Below are 18,980 nucleotides of genomic sequence, written 5' to 3'. Positions count from 1 at the left end.
AATCTCTCATGGCTCAAAGTGGAGGAGAAATTGACTTCATCACTACTTGCTTTTGTAAGAACTGCTGACAAGATGAATGCACAGAGGTGTGTTTAAACTGCTAGCAAAAAACTGCTCGGACACCCATGCATATGCCACCAGAGGTCTCTTCACAGTCCCCAAGGCCAGAACAGACAATGGGAGGCACACAATACTACATATAGTCATGACTACATGGAACTCTATTACACATCAGGTAACTGATGCAGGCAGTATATGTGTTAGATCCCTAATAGATAGAAATACTCTGTCTGAATGCTCGGCTATGAAAAGCCAACTGACATTTACTCCTGAGGTGCTGACTTGTTGCAACCTCTACAACCACTATGATTATTTCACCCTGCTGGTCATCTATGAATGTTTCAACATCTTGAAGAACAATCTTCACTGACAACCAGAAGAAGACTGGCCACTCCTGACCCTGACTGCTCTAAGTTTCTTCCTAGGTTTGCTCCTTTCTAGGGAGTTTTTCCTAGCCACTGTGCTTCTACATCTGCATTGCTTGCTCTTTGGGGTTTTAGGCTGAGTTTCTGTATAAGCACTTTATGACATCTGCTAATGTAAAAAGGGCTTACTAAATAATTGTACTGATTGACTGCATCGAGTTACTAAACTGAGGCTACACACGCTTGCAACTATGCAAGATGGCCATTTTGCGTATCTAATTTTCATTCTTGCAATGCGTATTGCGTAGGATATAACTTAGACACACAACATACCTGGAACGAGTCTCCTGGCCAATACTATTTGGAGTAATAAACTTATGTTTGGCCAAATTCTTGCATCATATACTTGTATTCTGCCCTTTAACAAGTGGTAGCATGCATGCTAACTAACGTGCTCTGAGAATGGTGAGAGAACTGTAGAGTGTGGGAGCAAAGGTGTAAACGACAAGGCAAAATAATGTGGATATGTGAACCCAATGATAAATAAATGCGTTGCTATGGTGCTAGAACAGAAGCTTCTGCTAGGGGGGCTGAAATAGCAGACAAAAAGAACAAAACATGTCTTTTCCATAGTTTAATTCCCAGGCGAAAGCAACATCCAGGCCATCTGGCATCACAATTTCAAAATATGTCTTTTCCATAGTTTAATTCCCAGGTGAAAGCAACATCCAGGCTATCTGGCATCACAATTTCAAAACATGTCTTTTCCATAGTTTAATTTCCAGGTGAAAGCAAAATCACATCACAACTTTCAATTGACAAGTTAATTTAGGTTTTCTTCCATGTGTCTATGAGTAGATATTTGGGTTGTCAAAAAAATATTTGAAATAAATGGGTCATTTGAAACTAACAGGCAACAGACCTAGACAGCTAGACACTATTTAATGGCAGAGGAAACACTGATGAACAGAATAATAGAAATGACTATTATGACCGCAGTATTGGAAGAGGTCACATGTGACAGGAAGGTGTCAGACTGACCTGGGCTGCGTGAGGGCACCCTGAAGGACAAGAGCAGCATGGGAAATGCACTGTGAGCGTATGTTGCTGAGGAGCTGACTGACACTGGGGTGGCTGCAAATCTGAGAAGACAAGAGGAGGAAAGAGAAGTACCGTTTGTTTTGACACCATCAGGGCTGCTCAGGTCAAGGTGACCCTGTCTCCACATTCTTCTGCAGTCTGCAGAATCATAATTTGGTCACAGAGGAGTGGCGCGTTCTCTCATCGTGAGCGGTATTGTGGTTAGGGCTATTACGGTGACCGCATTACTACCACACCACTGGTCACAAGTCACAACCACAGTCGAATTCCATCTGATCGTTTAGTCATGGTAACTAGTGTTAGGTTCTTATTTTTCAGAGTAAATAACTCATGGACACTAGAGAAGCTTAACCAAGTTAAATTTTTCCCAAAAGGTCAACACAACTGTATTCAGACCGCAAAACCTTCTTCCCTCAGTCCACAGACGTCCATCTGCCTCCCCTATCTCAACCGTTGCTCTACTCCCTTCCACCCAACACATTCCAAAGCTATCCGTCTTCCCACAGAGAACTACTCTATTGTCTCTCTAATAACTGTGACATCAATGCAAACGTTTTAGAAAATCTAAATCAAACACTTCATGATAGACATGTTGTGCAACGCGAGCTCGTGGGCTATAGGCTATGCAATTGTCTATAGAATGTATTAAAAATCAAAACCTATACTCCAACATTTGTGCCACAACAAAAGTTGCATAAATAACTCAATTAAGCATATAGGAGGACTTGTTTCTTTTCTTAAGACCTATCTAAAATAAATAATGGATTTGAGATGCTAAATGTGTTTATGTCGATTAAAAAAGGTAAATTACCGTGGGACCGGCAGTTATTAGCTTAACAATCACCGGCTGACAAAATGTCATGACCGCCACAGCCCTAATTGTGGTCAGGCTCTTTGAACTCCATTGGGTATTACCTGATTTGTGTTGCGAGGGGTTTATGTTCATGCATTTTATCCATCTCTCTTTTAAATAAAATTTTAATCAGAAAAGAGCGTTCCGATGTGCAAATTTAACTTTGCCTCATCTCAGGACATTTCTGCTACAACCAGAGGTCTTACAGCACACCACGCATGGCTGAAAAGTAAGCATTGTTTGGGGACACTATCTTAAAATGGTGTTTCCAAATGCTTCAAATAGTGATGGGGGAAAAATCTATTAAAACCTAGATTATTTTTTGGACGATGTTACTTTGACTCCATGTATTGATTGGTAAAATACAACCAAAAAATGTGCTAAGTAGCGTTAGCTAGCACTAGTGGGCTGTAACTGCGGCAAAACGCCGCTATTTTTCATCCTATAGCTTGTTCTATATCTTATTTATAAATTGTGAACCAACATGTTTTCAGTACTTCTATTTCCATGACTGATCAAAACTAATGTTCTCTTGCGCTCACCTTTCTCTCTGCCGCAGACAAATAGTGAGCAATAATGTTTGGAACATCATCGAAATAAAATGGCAGATACGAATAGCAATAAATATCGACACCGAAATACGGTGATAATATCGTATCGTGAGGTCCCCGGCATTTCCCAACCCTACTTTCAAATGAGTAGATATGTGGCTCCCCACCTTAGGGTTCACCCCTAAGTTTGGGGTGTTTCCAGTTTACCTTGGGCGCCTTACTTTCCTCCATGCCGACACTGTCGAAGCGCTCGATGAGGTAGTTGAGCATCTCAGTCTCCATGCACGCCTCGATGGAGAAGCAGTCGCTGCAGGATTGCGAGTCAATTCCCCCTGCAGACACACCCAGACTACACAGACAGATGGAGAGTAAAACAGAGGGAGACAAAGTCGTTACATTTAACAGTACGACAGGCGCAGAACCAGGGCACCATAAGACACAAGCCGCGTGGACAAATGTGGTAAATAAGCAACCTTTCAGGTTCTCCTGAAAGAAATGTCCAACGTTTAGCTACAGTACTGCAGCGTAGTGTTTCAGCATTTTTTATCCACAATTCTTGAGTTTGAGATCTAACTAACTTTGATTTCACAAAATTCCTTCAATAATTTCCCTCAATAGCAGTTTGAAGTTTAAAGCTGGGTCGTGTTTAATAGGGCACGCAACGGAAAACCTTTTGCATTTATTTTTGTTCAACTCCATGTAGTCGCTGGCTCCCTCCTGGTATGTTTCAGTCCATTTTCAGTTAATTTCCTTCCATTTGGTGCCTAATGAACACAATACAGGTCATGGATTCTACAGAGATATCCATTGACCACAAGGGTTCACAGGTGTCTAAGCTAATGCATTGCTAGTGGTCGGTTTCAGAAGACAGACCGGTGGTTAACCTGTGAGCATCTTCACACCAACACAAACCTCTGGCTATACAGTTAGTCATGTTATCTACGGTTGCAGACATTAAAATAAAATAAATCATTTATACAGGTTGTGACAAACTGTCACTAGGAGATACCAGGGCTGCGTTGCACACGTATTGCAACAAATGTTCTGCCAATACCTCAGAAATCTAACTTTTTAGTGACTGCAGGGATATTGCGGATAACAGACACCATCTGAAGACAAGATCAAACCCGTTGTCGTCTTTGATCTGAATATTGTTTGCAGTAAGATTAAACAGTGTCTTCGACATGCACTTCAAGGTTTATTTGCCTGGTCTTGACAGACAGGTCTAAATTTTGGATCCTTTCCACAAATCACACATTTGATCCGAGAGCTAGAGAAATTGGCCATCTGAGCTACAGTACATGACAGGGCTAATTCACTGGGAAATTACAATCCTGGGCCAAACTCGTGCTGAGTATTTCCAAGACCTTCAGGATCCTAGTGCTTGAGTACCTGATATCAGGCTACTAACTGCAGTGCTAGCCTAGTCAATCTTTTTTTTTGTTTACTTAACTGCAATTTAGACAACAAAGTTGAGCACCCTGCCTCAATCTGTACTGAAATAAACTAGTTCTAAGATTAACCTTCAAATACAGCCGAGGCCTGTCAAATCTGCAAGTGTTTACAGCCTCGACATTTCTCAACCTGTTCCTGCGGCAGCTGGCCTGCAGTGGTTTAACGCTGGTTACGTCCCAAAGGGCATCTAATACCTATATAGTGCACTACATTTGGCCAGGGACCTGGGGTTCTGGTCAAAATTAGTGCACCAAGTAGGGAATTGGGTGCCATTTGAGACGCAGTGGTTAGCGTTTAAATATTTTATTTACTTATCTAGGCAGTCGGTCTACCAAAAAGGCCTCCTGTGGGGATGGGAGCTGGGATTAAAAATACAATGTAAAACCTCTCCAGGAAGGAGAGAGAGGTTAAAGGTTTGGTGATAGGCTTGGGCAGCAACCTTAAAGAAGGGTCTAAACCATCTGACCCAGGGTCAAGTTTCAGGAGCTCCTTCAGCACCTTGGACTCAGTGACCGCCTGCAGGGAGAAACTTTGTAGCGGGCGGGGCAGGAGGAAAGAGAGAGAAGGGTTGAGGCTAGTTCCATTAGAAGGGGTGGGAGATGAGGAAATGTTGGGAGGGGCAAGGAGGCATGGCTGAGTCAAACAGGAATCCTGACTTACTCCTTAAAGTAACTAACTTTGGTGTACTTATTTCTCATTAGCCTGAACGAGAGCCAGTAAGCCTGAGTATGTGTGCACCGAGCCTGTCGCCAAATGCAATTCCTGAGGTGGAGTAACTCTTCAAGATCACGGCCGAACCAGGGGCTGAACCTGTCCAAGCGTCTTCGACAGAAGGGATCAAGCTGATTCTATACCATTTTACAGGAGGCCAGTTCATGAAGGAAGGCTTGCTCATTAAAGTTGTTTAGCAAGCGTCTATGACCAATCAGGACAGGTCGTTTCACTGAGCAGCCATTACGAACACTGTAAAACAGTGATCACTAAGGTCATTACAGAAAACACCAGACTGATAGCTATCAGGATTATTTGTGAGGATAACGTCGAGGAGAGTACCCTTTTCTGGGTGCTTGGAGTCATACCATGTGGGATTGGTAATAATCTGAGAAAGATTTAGGGAGTTCCATTGCTTTAGGACTTGATCAGGTGGTTTAATCATGTCCCAGTTTAGGTCACCTACCAGGACAAATTCAGACTTAGTGTAAAAGGGCCAGGAGAGAGAGCTTAGGGCAGTTAGGGTACAGGCCTACCTGCCGGTGAGTCTACTGAACACACAGGCCGTGCAGCGGTGTATACCTGGACCCAAACTGAAACAAAATCCTCCTCCTGCTCATCTTCTTCGTCGCTGCTGTCCTGAGACATGTCAGAGAGGGCGAAGAACAGAAAGGAAAGGGGGCTGGCGTGGAGGAAGGAGGGAAAAAATAGGTGGTCAGGGTGGAAAAACATGAAGACTAAGACGGGATTTGATGGACAGTTGAGAGACACAGGTCATATATATAAGAGAGGGTGGGGTTGGGAAGGAAGAGGGTAGCACTGAGGAAAGGACATAGGAAGGAAGTGATATGACTAGCACACCGTCTCTCGGACTTCAGCTGAACCCTGATTGTGATTCACTGTGGAATAGAACACACGACTACTCCCCTAGTGCTGACCTAATTCCATGTCCATCAACATATATGAAGATACAAGGACACATAGGCTCCTATAGCCACCATGGTCAAAGAGAACCAAAGCTATGCTTCACACAAAAAAACATGCAGGACAAGCAATGCATTTGAAAGCAAAATAAAGGGTCTTTCTCCTGGTTTCTCAATGACACTGTTCCAGCTCCAAGTTTTTATTCGTCAGAACTGGGCCATTGTCCCAACTGACCAAACACGGAGCATTTTATTTACACATACACACTCTTTTTTTATGACAGCGATTGTAAATTGTTCTAATCAGAGAATTTAAGGTTTGTGGGTGGGAATTATATGTAAACCTTCTCTGTGACTTCTTCCCCAGACACAGATTAAAACTAGTCCTGGACAAAAAAGCAACTCAATGGAAAAACTACATAGAGATGTATTTTTAGTCCAGGACTAGGCTTAATCTGTGTCTGGGAACAAGAGAGTACATTTCAATTCTAACTTGGTGGAAAAGGGCTTTACTTCTCATTTCATTTGACAGCGTTTGCAACCACATTTCAATCCACAGAGAAAGCTTTTCAGTTCATACACTAATCCAATCGTGTTGGGGGGGGGGTATATCGTGGGCAACGGAGGCTGGAGGAGGATTAATGTTTTAGTAAGGTAGCTTGTTGCACACAGGTGGTTAAGGAAGTACCTAGACGGGATCCGGGCAGCTTGTCGGGCAGCTGCTCTGGGCGAGGTGGGCAACAGAGGGAGGGGCATGGAGCTGGGTGGGCGAGGTCTGGAGGAGGGAAGGAGAACCGACTGGGGGGTGGTTGGTAGTCGTGGGGCTGGGGCCTGGGACAGGGCGATGGGCGGTACTGGGAAACATGCAGGGACAGGGCCAGGGACGGAGGAAAACCCAGGGAGGCTGGCCAGAGTGGGGCAAGGGGGGATGGAGAGCCCGCAGGGAGAGGTGACAGAGTAGGGCCGGTAGTGCTGGGAGACGGGCAGGGGGGCGGAGAGAGAGAGCCTAGAGGGGTTGGCCATGGTAGGGGGACTTGGGGCTACCATTGGATGTGTGGAGGTGGGTAGGGATGGAGAGGTCATCCTGGATGGGTTAAAAGCCAGTGGGTATGGACTACACCCGTACAGGCTGTGGACAACATGGCAAAACAAAGGGGTTATATAAGACTTAATGAAGAACACAGAACGATACCATGACTGTGCCAGTTCAAAAAAACACAACACTTCCTATTGAGTAGGCCTCAATTACAAGAAAGGGAACAATTCAATCTCTGTCAATTTCAATATAGGAATTCCATTAGACACTATTTTGAATGGATTCCATCAGGGTGTCTTGTACAATTTCTAATCAGAGATCAGAGTTAAATGGCACTGGTTGAATTTGAACAACCATATGTGCAAATGGTAAGTTTAGGCTGGGCTCCAAATGGCACCCTATTCCCTATACAGTGTACTACTTTTGACCAGAGCCCTATTGGAGCTAGTCAAAAGTAGGGGAGCTCTATAGCGAATAGAATGCCATTTGGGACACAGTCCTACTGTATTTACCCAGGACTGGGGAATAGTTGTGGGGTCATTGGGGCATACTTGCCTGGACAGAGAGCTGGTCCCAAATGAGCTTGCACAGGTGGCCATGGGACTGCCGCCCTGGCTAGAGGGCTGAACCAGCGTCAGGTGGCGGTCGGGAGATTTGGCAGCAGCAATAGGCTGGGACGTGGAAGTCAGGCTGGCGAAGGGATTGTGGATGTGCGACATGCTGGACATCATGAGAACCTCCATCAAGATCTGGCCAATCAGGTCTTTAAAGTCAGAGTAGACTGGGAGGAGGAAGAGAAATAGCATACACACTTCATTTGTAACTTGTCATTGCAGTGCAATGTACAATAGTATACATGAGACAAAAAAACTATTTGCATTTCAATTTAATACAAATATTTTCTTCAAATTTCAACAGAAACATTGGGTTAGAGGAGATACATTTTTTTTAATAGCTATTGCATTCAGATGCCAATATCCTAAAGCACTAATCTAGGACTTTTCTGCAAAAAGCTATACAATTCAAGAAAATCATGTCAAATCTCCTGCATCTTTGCCCTACCGTCTTTGGGGCTGCTCTGGTGGAACTCTGCGGCAAGCGAGGGGAGAAAGATGACATCTCTGTCCTGCTCCTTCCAGGAGACACGCAGGATCTTACAGATGAGCTGCAGAGCCTGTTCTTCAGAGACATCGGAGGTTTCAGCGGATTCCTGGGACAGGCACACCCATGGAAAGTTAGAAGTACTAGCTAGAGCGGTGGACAGGTGGACCTGCGGTAATGTTGAGTGTATCGATAGGCGGGAAAAATCAACATTTACATGCCCTTGGGTAAATGCAGGGGGATCAGGGTTCAATGTGTGAAATGAAGGCCACGAGGTCGACATGTGAACTTGAAAAAAAACAAAGTGATGAACAACAGCAGTGAGTTTATTTTTTCTTCAGAGATTCAATTCAAATTAATTTAGAAAAATAAGGTCTACATTCAATAAAAGGTAGTAATAACAAAAATGACTAAAATTATCGACCTAACAGTCGAAGCATTACATTTCTCTATCAACGTTAAGAGATTCAATTCAATTTAATTTTGAAATATAAAGCAGACATTCAATAAGGCAGCACTAACAGTCAGACAACTAATTTGGATTATCATCAACAAAGTGACAGTCCATTCATCTTAAATCAAACTATTGGGGTTAGCACACTGGACAGAGCTGTTGTCTGGAGATCATAGTAGGGCAGGGCCTATCAATGTTCACGTTCAGGACCTTGGACAGAGAAATAGACTTCATTTAAACATGTCGTTAACTTTTTCATAGATCTTTACCATTTCCACATTTTGTTACGTTACAGCCTTAATGGATTAAATAGAAAATGTTCCTCAATCTACACACAATAAACCATAATGACAAAGCAAGTTTTTTTAGAAATGTTTATATATATTTCTACAACTTGATTGGAGTTCACCTGTGGTAAATTAAATTGATTGGGAAAGGGGGACACCTGTCAATATAAGGTCCCACAGTTGACAGTGCAAGTCAGATCAGAAACCAAGAGGTTGAAGGAATTATCCATAGAGCTGAGACAGGATTTTGTTGAGTGAGGAACAGATCTGGGGAAGGGTACCAAAACATTTCCAAGAACACAGTGACCTTCAACATTCTTAAATGGAAGCAGTTTTGAACCACCAAGACTCTTCCGATGGTGACTCTGACAGAGATCCAGAGTTCCTCTGTGGAGATGGGAGAACTTTCCAGAAGGACAACCATCTCGGCAGCACTCCACCAAATCAGGCCTTTATGGTAGAGTGGCCAGAAGGAAGCCACTCCTCAGTAAAAAGGCATGAAAAACAAGTCTCTGGAAACAAGTCTCTGGTCTAATGAAACCCAGATTGAACTATTTGGCCTGAATGTCAAGCGTCACATTTGGAGGACACCTGGCACCCTCCCTACGGTGAAGCATGATGGTGGCAGCATCATGCTCTGGGGACTGGGAGACAAGGGACTGGGAGACAAGTCCGGATCGAGGGAAAGAGCAAAGTACAAACCAAAGCTTGATGAAAACCTGCTCCAGAGCACTCAGGACCTCAGACTGGGGTGAAGGTTCACCTTCCAACAAGACAACGACCCTAAGCACACAGCCAAGACAATGCTGGATTGGCTTCAGGACAAGTCTCTGAATGTCCTTGAGTGGCCCAGCCAGACCCCAGACTTGAACCCGATCGAACATCTCTGGAGAGACCTGAAAAGAGCGGTACAGCTACGCTCCGCATCCAACCTGACAGAGCTTGAGGGGATATGCAGAGAATAATGGGAGAAACTCCCCAAATACAAGTGTGCCAAGCTTGTTGCATCATACCCAAGAAGACTTGATGCTGTAATCGCTGCCAAAGGTGCTTCAACAAAGTACTGATTAAAGGGTCTGAATACTTATGTAAATGTGAAAATTAATCCATTTTAGAATAAGGCTGTAACGTAACAAAATGAGGCAAAAGTCAAGAGGTCTGAATACTTTCTGAATGCACTGTATAGTTACCAGTAAGATATGATCCAATTGATGAGTTCAACCATCTTACACAATTGAAAACATGGAAATATAATGCCTTTGAATTAATTAGAAGTAAAACTCCCTCGATGAATGAGCCTGTTTCTGCAAAGCAAGTTTGGTGAATTTAGGAAATATTTTTGACAGAAAAACACCACCCTTTTAAAGAATTCAGAGTGAACGATAGCTCCAAAAAAAAACACAAAAAAAGCTCAATCAAGCTACTGTTTAAGCTCTCTTGGACTGCTGGTGATCCTCTTATTACCTGCTTAAGCAAGTTCTGTCAGACACTGGCATAACTGAGAAGGGGATAAGTGATGTTTAAAAATCATTTTATCTCTGCCAGCTTTTTATTTGAGAGAAACGGTGGCTTTTGACAGTCAAATCGACTGCTCTTCCATCTACCAGCGTCTCAACGGTCAACACGTCAACTCATAGTAAATTGCTGAAATTAAAACAGATTCACCATCTGCTGTGCTAGATGAAATGCTTGATCCAATTTCCCCCCGACTGCTGAATCATTATCCCATATTTTTGAGCTGATGATTATATCTAGTACTATCCCATCACAAAAATGATTGACCATTGTGACTCAAATACATTTAAAAATAATAATAATTAAAATCACCCTATTTCTAAACATTCCCAGCTAAAATATTAGAATCCTTGATTAATTCTCAGCTAAGATCTTTCTGATCTTTGAAATGTATTCTAAATGTACATCAGTCGAGTTTAGACAAGGTCATAGTACTATCTCTGCGGCATCCCTAGTACAAATGTGGTTAATTGTATGGATAAAAAGCAACATTGTGCTGCCCTCTTCATGGACCTTTCGATATGGTTGATCACACACTGCTAATTCAGAGGCTTTCCTCAATTGGCCTAGACCAGGCTGCATATAACTGGTTAAAAAATTAAATGGCAGATATAACTCAATGTGGATCTACTGATGGTGTTTAATCAGGATTCCTGGATATTATGATAGGACCCAAAATTGACCCCCGTGGGACACCTATGTTTTTTTACTGTTTACATTAACAATATTATCTTGTCTGTAAAAAAAAAATTGTAACTCGCAATTGTATGCTAATGATACTGTTGTGTATGCTATTTCCCCCAAGGTTGACCAGGCTCCATCTGAACTACAGTCGGTCTTCATTGTACAACAAAATAATTCTATTGACCTGAAATTAGTATTGAATGCAGGTAAAACTAAGCACATGTTCTCGAGAGCGCATAAAAATAACTCATGATTTAAGCATATGTACTTTGGTTGGTGTCCATATTGATTGTGTCCCTGCTTTCAAGTATCTGAGCAACTGGACAGATGAAAAGGTGTCTTTTAAAAAAGCCTATTGAGGAGTTAAGCTGAGAATAAAAATGTGCTTCTTCTATAGAAATAGGTCCTGCCTCTCGATAAATAGTAGAAAGCAGATTAGGAATGTCGGTGTTCCTATCGGTCCTAGACTATGGCTACATCCTCTATATGAACGCAGCTTCTACTTCATTAAAGCCGTTAGATGCCGTTTATCATAGTGCGCTTAATTACGGGTTACAGTTTTAGCACTCATTTCGCATTCGCTACCAGAAAGTTGGTTTGCCCTCTTGAGGTCACGTAGGTTGATACATTGCTATTTATAAAAAATGTATAAAGCCCTTTTACAAAAAGTCCCACTTTACCGAACATCACTACTAAACTTTAGACATAGGAGTTACCACACCTGGTCTCAGGGATGGCTAACTCTGGACATTCCTTTGGTCCCTACTGAGTTTTAGGTAAATCAGCTTTTAGTTTTTTTGCACCTTATTTGTAGAAAACTCTTCAAAATGTTGTGAAATGTGATGTTTTGGTGCCTCTAGGCCAATTCAGAACACTGATTGAGGACCTTTTTACTGATGAATGTCTGTTTATGACTTTTTTATATATATATATTTTGTTCTGTAACTCATCTGTAAAAAGAGACCTTGGTCTCAGTATGACTCCTTGATGAAATAAAGGTTAAATAAAAAGACATTGATCAAGCCATGCTCAAACACAGAGCCAGTTGATCAAGGTCCGGTTGAGAAGCTCAGATATATGCTCTAATGTGGAGCCCTATTAAACAACCTGATCTCAAAACCTGAATATATTTGCTGCAAATGTGCCATACGTCCATGCCTGTACATTTTACCAAAATTACACAAACCTAAAACACAAGGCAATTATCCAGAGGTTGCTATATGCTCAATGCTAGAGGCATTGTCGAACTTCGTAGACTAATTAAATCTCATGTGCAAGCATTGACATGTGTGAAAGACTATCGACTTCATAAAGATCTCACCAATAACGGGCTTAACAGGAGACTTGTTTGGTCACAGATGTCGAGTCTTTATACTAGCCGGCAGTCCTAGCTCACTATTTGAGACCGACATACTAACAAATACCCACCAACAAACTTTATTCTACAGCTGGATGAATATGTTTCGACGTATAACTACTTCAGGTTTGATGATGAATTATACCTCCAAACGAATGGAACGTCGATGGGCTCCACATTCGCTCCAAGCTATGCTAACCTTTATGTGGGTCATTTTGAGGAACTTTTTGTTAATAATGAAAACTAAAATACATTTTTGAGTAAAGTCTTGAAGTGGTATCGATATATTGACAACATTTTTTGCATATGGGAAGGAACAGAAAAAGAGCTGTCAGACTTTATGGCATTAATCAATGACATTAACCCCAATCTCAAATTCACTATTGAATGTGACACTCAACGTGTTCATTACCTCAATATGTGGATTGAGAAATCAAATGGAACCCTGTTTACAACTCTGTATCGAAAACAAAAACCGGATAGAAATACTCTATTACAGGGGGACAGCTTCCATCCGGAGCCATTAAAGAGAGGACTTCCAAGAAGCCCGTTTTTCAGACTGCGCCATATATACACACCACTCCATAGAGGACTATCTAGAAAAAGCAGTGGAGATGCGCACTAGGATTATAAGAAGAGGCTACTCTCCACAATGTGTGGATGAAGCTCTTAATTTGGCATTGGGGGAAACACGAGGTGAACTGCTACAAAAAAGACCTGCTAAAAGCTAAAGAACAATCCGTAATGTTCACAACTACATATACTTTGAACTCACGAAAAGTTTGAGATGCTGTCAAGAAACACTGGCATATTTTATCATCGGACCCAGCTTTGCCGAATTTAAAAATTCACCACTTATTGTGTATAGGAGAGGTCGCAATTTACGCGATAAATAGGGTCATGCCAACTGCCAGCCACAAAATAAAATCAGCCAGGCTTTTTTACGCTCTCTTCCGAATGGTAGCTATATATGCAGAGGTTGCGCACAGTTTGAATATTTCTGCCACCCACACACAGGAAAATAGTTCCAAATAAATGACATTATTACGTGCTCCAACACCCATGTTATGGACATCATTAAATGTTCATGTGGGCTGTGCTCTGTCGGTTAAACCTCTCGCTCTCTCAAACAGAGAATTAGTGAAGATAAAAGTTCAATCAGGAGAAACGACAGGGATTATCCAGTCGCAGTACATTTTAATGACCTGAAGCATGATATTTCTACCTTTAGATTTTGTGGCATAGAGAAAGTTAAGATATCAGACAGGGGAGTGATATTAATAATACTCTGAGTAAAAGAGAATGTTTTGGGATTTTCACCCTCCAGACATTATTTCCTAGAGGTCTTAATGATGAAATGCCTATGTATGTTATGTTGTGAACATGAAATGTGCCCCTATTTCAGATTAATCTACGTTTTTCTTTTGCTGAACACAATGATTTATGAAAACTTTCTTGGTAGGTCTATGTCCTCATTGTGGTTTTACAGATAGGTTAATAGGTTATGTACACACTTTATTCTAATATTTATGAAATCCACATTGTGATATATTGTAGAAAATTTGTTTTTTCTCGACTCCAACCCCATTCGATGAGTGGAACGGACGTGATGGGGCTTGGTCTACATAAGGGTGCTCATTTTTAAATAACTCAAAAGCTCTGACGAAGGCCAATACTTAAAGCTTAATAAAGAGCAGTGACACTATTAAGAGCAGTGTGAGCGTTTCCTATTTTATTAGACTGTTACCATGCACCTGCAAAAAAGATAGGTCAAATGTGCTCGTGCCTTTTGAAGCCACATAATCCAAGTCAAGCTACATCTAAATCTTTTTTTTTTCGAAAATACAAAGTTCACGATTCACAAATTAATTGATTCAGCAAATATAATGAATGGGCAGCATGGTAGCCTAGTGGTTAGCGTTGGGCTAGTAACCAAAGGTTGCAAGTTCGAATCCCTGAGCTGACAAGGTACAAATCTGTCGTTCTGCCCATGAACAAGGCAGTTAACCCACTATTCCTAGGCCATCATTGAAAATAAGAATTTGTTCATAACCGACTTGCCTAGCTAAATAAAGGTAAATAAACAAAATAAAAAATAAAAAGTAAATTGTTTGTTTCATTAAAAATAATCATTAAAATTAATCATATGAAATCAAAAAAGTAAAAGGTGAAAAATCACTTTGTATGGCCTTTATTCTTGAGTGTTGGTGGAAAGATTTTTGGGACACGATGAAAGCATATGCTATCAATCACTAAACAGTTAACTAGAGGATACAATACAATTGAAGTCGGAAATTTACATGAACATAGATTTGGAGTCATTAAAACTGTTTTTTTAACCAACACACATTTCTTGTTAACAAACAATAGTTTTGGCAAGTCGGTGCATGACACGTAATTTTTTCAACAATTGTTTACAGACAGATTAATTCACAATTCCAGTGAGTCAGAAGTTTACAAACACTAAGTTGACTGTGCCTTTAAACAGCTTGGAAAATTCCAGAAAATGATGTCATGGCTTAGAAGCTTCTGATACTCAAATGATGTCAATTAGCCTCAATTGGAGGTGTACCTGTGGATGTATTTCAAAGCCTACAGTGCCTTGCGAAAGTATTCGGCCCCCTTGAACTTTGCGACCAATTTTTCAGTTTTTGATTTGTTAAAAAAGTTTGAAATATCCAATAAATGTCGTTCCACTTCATGATTGTGTCCCACTTGTTGTTGATTCTTCACAAAAGAATACAGTTTTATATCTTTGTTTGAAGCCTGAAATGTGGGAAAAGGTCACAAAGTTCAGGGGGGCCGAATACTTTCGCAAGGCACTGTACCTTCAAACTCAGTACCTCTTTGCTTGACATCATGGGAAAATCGAAATAAATCAGCCCAAGACCTCAGAAAACAAATCTAGACCTCCACAAGTCTGGTTCATCCTTGGGAGCAATTTCTAAATGCCTGAAGGTACCACGTTCATCTGTACAAACAATAGTATGCAGTTATAAACACCATGGGACCACCTAGCCGTCATACCGCTCAGGAAGGAGACGCGTTCTGACTCCTATAGATGAACGTACTTTGGTGCAAAATGTGCAAATCAATCCCAGAACAACAGCAAAGGACCTGAAGATGCTGGAGGAAACGGGTACAAAAGTATCTATATCCACAGTAAAACGAGTCCTATGTCGACAAAACCTGAAAGGCCGCTCAGCAAGGAAGAAGCCACTGCTCCAAAACCGCCACAAAAAAAGCCAGACCACGGTCTGCAACTGCACATGGGGACGAAGATCGTACTTTTTGGAGAAATGTCCTCTGGTCTGATGAAACAAAAATAGAACGGTTTGGCCATAATGACCATCATTATGTTTGGAGGAAAAAGGGGGATGCTTGCAAGCCGAAGAACACCATCCCAACCGTGAAGCACGGGGGGGGGCATCATATTGTGCGGGTGCTTTGCTGCAGGAGGGACTGGTGCAATGAATCATCTGAGCGTAAAACGTAAAACGTCAACCAGACATTATCGTAGAGCACTCAATTGATTCACTCTATATGTTGTATTGACCTGTTCCCTTATTAATAAGTGATTAAAGATTTTGTTTAAGTATAACTCTGACTTGTGTGATAAGTTTGCCTCTCCTCATTTGATAGTGAAGAAATTAACCACCACAGCATCCTGACGGGTTGCATCACTGCCTGGTATGACCACTGCTCGGCCTCCGACCGCAAGGCCCCACAGAGGGTAGTGCGTACGGCCCAGTACATCTTCGGGGCCAAGCTTCCTGCCATCCAGGACCTCTATACCAGGCAGTGTCAGAGGAAAGCCCTAAAATTGTCAAAGACTCCAGCCACCCTAGTCAGACTGTTCTCTCTGCTACCGCACGGAAAGCGTAACCGGAGTGCCAAGTCGAGGTTCAAGATGCTTCTAAACAGCTTCTATCCCCAAGCCATAAGACTCATGAACAGATAATCAAATGGCTATCCAGACTATTTGCATTTCCACTCCTAGATAGCTAACCGTATGCTTTAACTTGAAATGAAAACGACAGACTAAATTAGAAACTTGTAATATCTGAAACTTTAGCGAGCTAGTGTTGTGGAATAATCAGAATTAGTTGGTATCATAGGTAAGATGTTTTATATTCATCTTATGTTTGTAAGTTACTTCTCATCAGAATATGTTTGTATAATACTGTGGCGGGGTTGCAGTATCTGTTCTCTGTCAAGACTAAGTTATTTGGGCTGGAGAGAGGGGAGAGGTCAAGCGTGTATCTCTTGGCTCCACAATGTCTGTGTGCCAGTCAATGTGTCTCTGTGATCTTGTCAAGATAGGATGGATTTGATATATGCCTGTTGATATGTGGATTTGGTTTATGGTTCTGAGTTTGAGAAAAGAACATAGTTTAGGAGACAAAGCTGAACGATAAATTATGCCGATGCTGTCTGGCTATGTGTGTCTTTGCTATAAAGGATCTCAGTTGCAATGTGTAAGGAACTCTCAGAGAATTAATTTATAGACACTGAATTGATCTGAGTCATAGGGTTGTGATGGAGCTCATATAATTAAAGATGGACTTTGTGATAACTAACTCTGACTTGTGTGTGGTTTGCTTTCATGATTTGGTAAATACAGGAAATTTCCACGACACTAGTCTCTTACATAGATAGACGCCAAGAAAGCCATTGGTCAACTGCAAACCATACAGAATGCTGCAGCACAGGTACTGACCAAGACCAGATGAAGAGCACACATTACACTGGTTTTATGGTCTCTGCACTGGCTGCCAGATTTTCTATTGTTCTTAAAGAAATCCTAGACTGTGCACCCCAATATATGTCAGACATGCTTTTAAGTTATGTACCCAGTAGGTCACTCAGGTCCTCTGGCATTGTCCTTTTAACTATCCCAAAGCCTAGGAACAAGAGGCATGGAGGCAGCGTCTGGAATAGCCTGCCAGAGAAGTTGAGTGGGGCCAAAACTGTGGACACATTTTTTAAAAAGAGATTGTAAAACCTTTTTAACTTTGCTTTCTTTGGGGTGCTTTTAAGTCTTTCAGTTTCTAATTTTATATATTTTTTATCGTATTTTTGTTGTGCAGTAAATACTTCAGCTTTAATTTTTTTTTTCTTCCTGTGAACATTGTGTTAGATTACATGTTGGAAATGTGCTGTATAAATACTGCTTGATTTGATATAGCCTTGTTATTGTTATCTATTGTGTCACTACTTTCTACTTTTATTTGCACATTTTCTTAACTTTACACTGTTGGTAAAGGGCTTAGAAGCAAGCATTTACGGTAAAGCCTACATCTGTTGTATTGACATGTGACAAACACAACATGTATTTAATTTGGAGTACATGAATCCCCAGCTCATTTGGTCCAATGTATTGATATACCAACTCGCACCGAAAGAGAAAAAGAGTTCTGTTATCTCCCATTCATTTGGCAGACCCTTTTCATGATAGAGGCTGCGTCTGAAGGCTCTGGTCAAAAGTAGTGCGCAATATAGGGAATAGAGGGTGCCATTTTGAATACAGACAAAGAGCAACTGATCAAAGTACATACCGGAAGGAAGAGGGTAGATTGGGAGCCCTGCCTACCTTTTCAGCCAGGTTCCTCCTCTCCCTGCGGTCATTGTCCTCCACCTCCATGTTCTCTATCCCTGAGTCCACATCCACTTGGGATATGCTGCTGGGCCACAGAGAGAGGGGGGGGGGGGCAACATGGTCAATGAATTCATCCCTGCATCAAATCACAGTAACAGGCTATCAACACAAAAGGACACACACAGTGGTGAAGAACAGTTAAATGCAGCGGGTGGCCGTCTTATCGCAACACTTGCCATCATTTTCTGTTACCCCCCCAATGGTTTAGACATTTAGAGGTTATATACTGTGCAAATTATTCACACCCCTTGACTTTTTCCACAAGAATCTCAAATATAAAATATATTTTGATTTATTTAACACTTTTTTTTTGTGACTACATGATTCCATATGTGTTATTTCATAGTTTTGATGTATTCACTATTACTCTACAATGTAGAAAATAGTCAAAAATAAAGAAAAGCCCTTTAATGAGTAGGTGTTCTAAAACTTTTGACCTGTAGTGTATTTTCCTAAGTATGTGAGAGTAGGGTGATTCCCTTGTTGGCTCTTGAATCAGGTCCACCAGCACCAATGACGAACACCCTAACCCAGGGATAACCAACTAGATTATACAAATCTTGACTGGTACTGAATATTTATACCCCCCTCCAAGGAGGCGGAGTCAACTCCTTGCACATCTAGACAGACAATACATCTCTGTTGTTCCTGTGTATTAAATGGCGCCGGAGAGGATTGCTGTCATTTCATGGGTTCTTGACCAACCGTGTTATTGTGTTACTTTTTTCGCATTTTTTACAACTTATTTTGTACATAATGCTGCTGCTACTGTCTCTGATGACCGCAAAGAGCTTCTGGAAATCAGAACAGCGATTACTCACCTTGAACCGGATGAAGAATCTCTTTAAATGAGTTGGACGAGAGCCAT

At 41.5% G+C, this 18,980-nt stretch overlaps 1 protein-coding gene across 1 annotated transcript in view; it reads right to left on the bottom strand.

Moving 5' to 3' along the window:
* Positions 1 to 18,980, bottom strand: part of LOC124046902 (ubiquitin conjugation factor E4 B-like) — a 71,181-nt gene that overhangs the window by 32,328 nt on the left and 19,873 nt on the right. The window contains 5 exon segments of the mRNA XM_046367672.1: positions 1,467 to 1,567; positions 3,138 to 3,279; positions 7,611 to 7,836; positions 8,118 to 8,265; positions 18,047 to 18,137. Of these exon segments, the coding sequence (XP_046223628.1) occupies positions 1,467 to 1,567; positions 3,138 to 3,279; positions 7,611 to 7,836; positions 8,118 to 8,265; positions 18,047 to 18,137 (708 nt within the window).

Source organism: Oncorhynchus gorbuscha, linkage group LG10, assembly GCF_021184085.1.
Source record: "Oncorhynchus gorbuscha isolate QuinsamMale2020 ecotype Even-year linkage group LG10, OgorEven_v1.0, whole genome shotgun sequence".
Classification (NCBI taxonomy): domain Eukaryota; kingdom Metazoa; phylum Chordata; class Actinopteri; order Salmoniformes; family Salmonidae; genus Oncorhynchus; species Oncorhynchus gorbuscha.
This window is presented reverse-complemented; position numbering and strand designations above follow the sequence as displayed.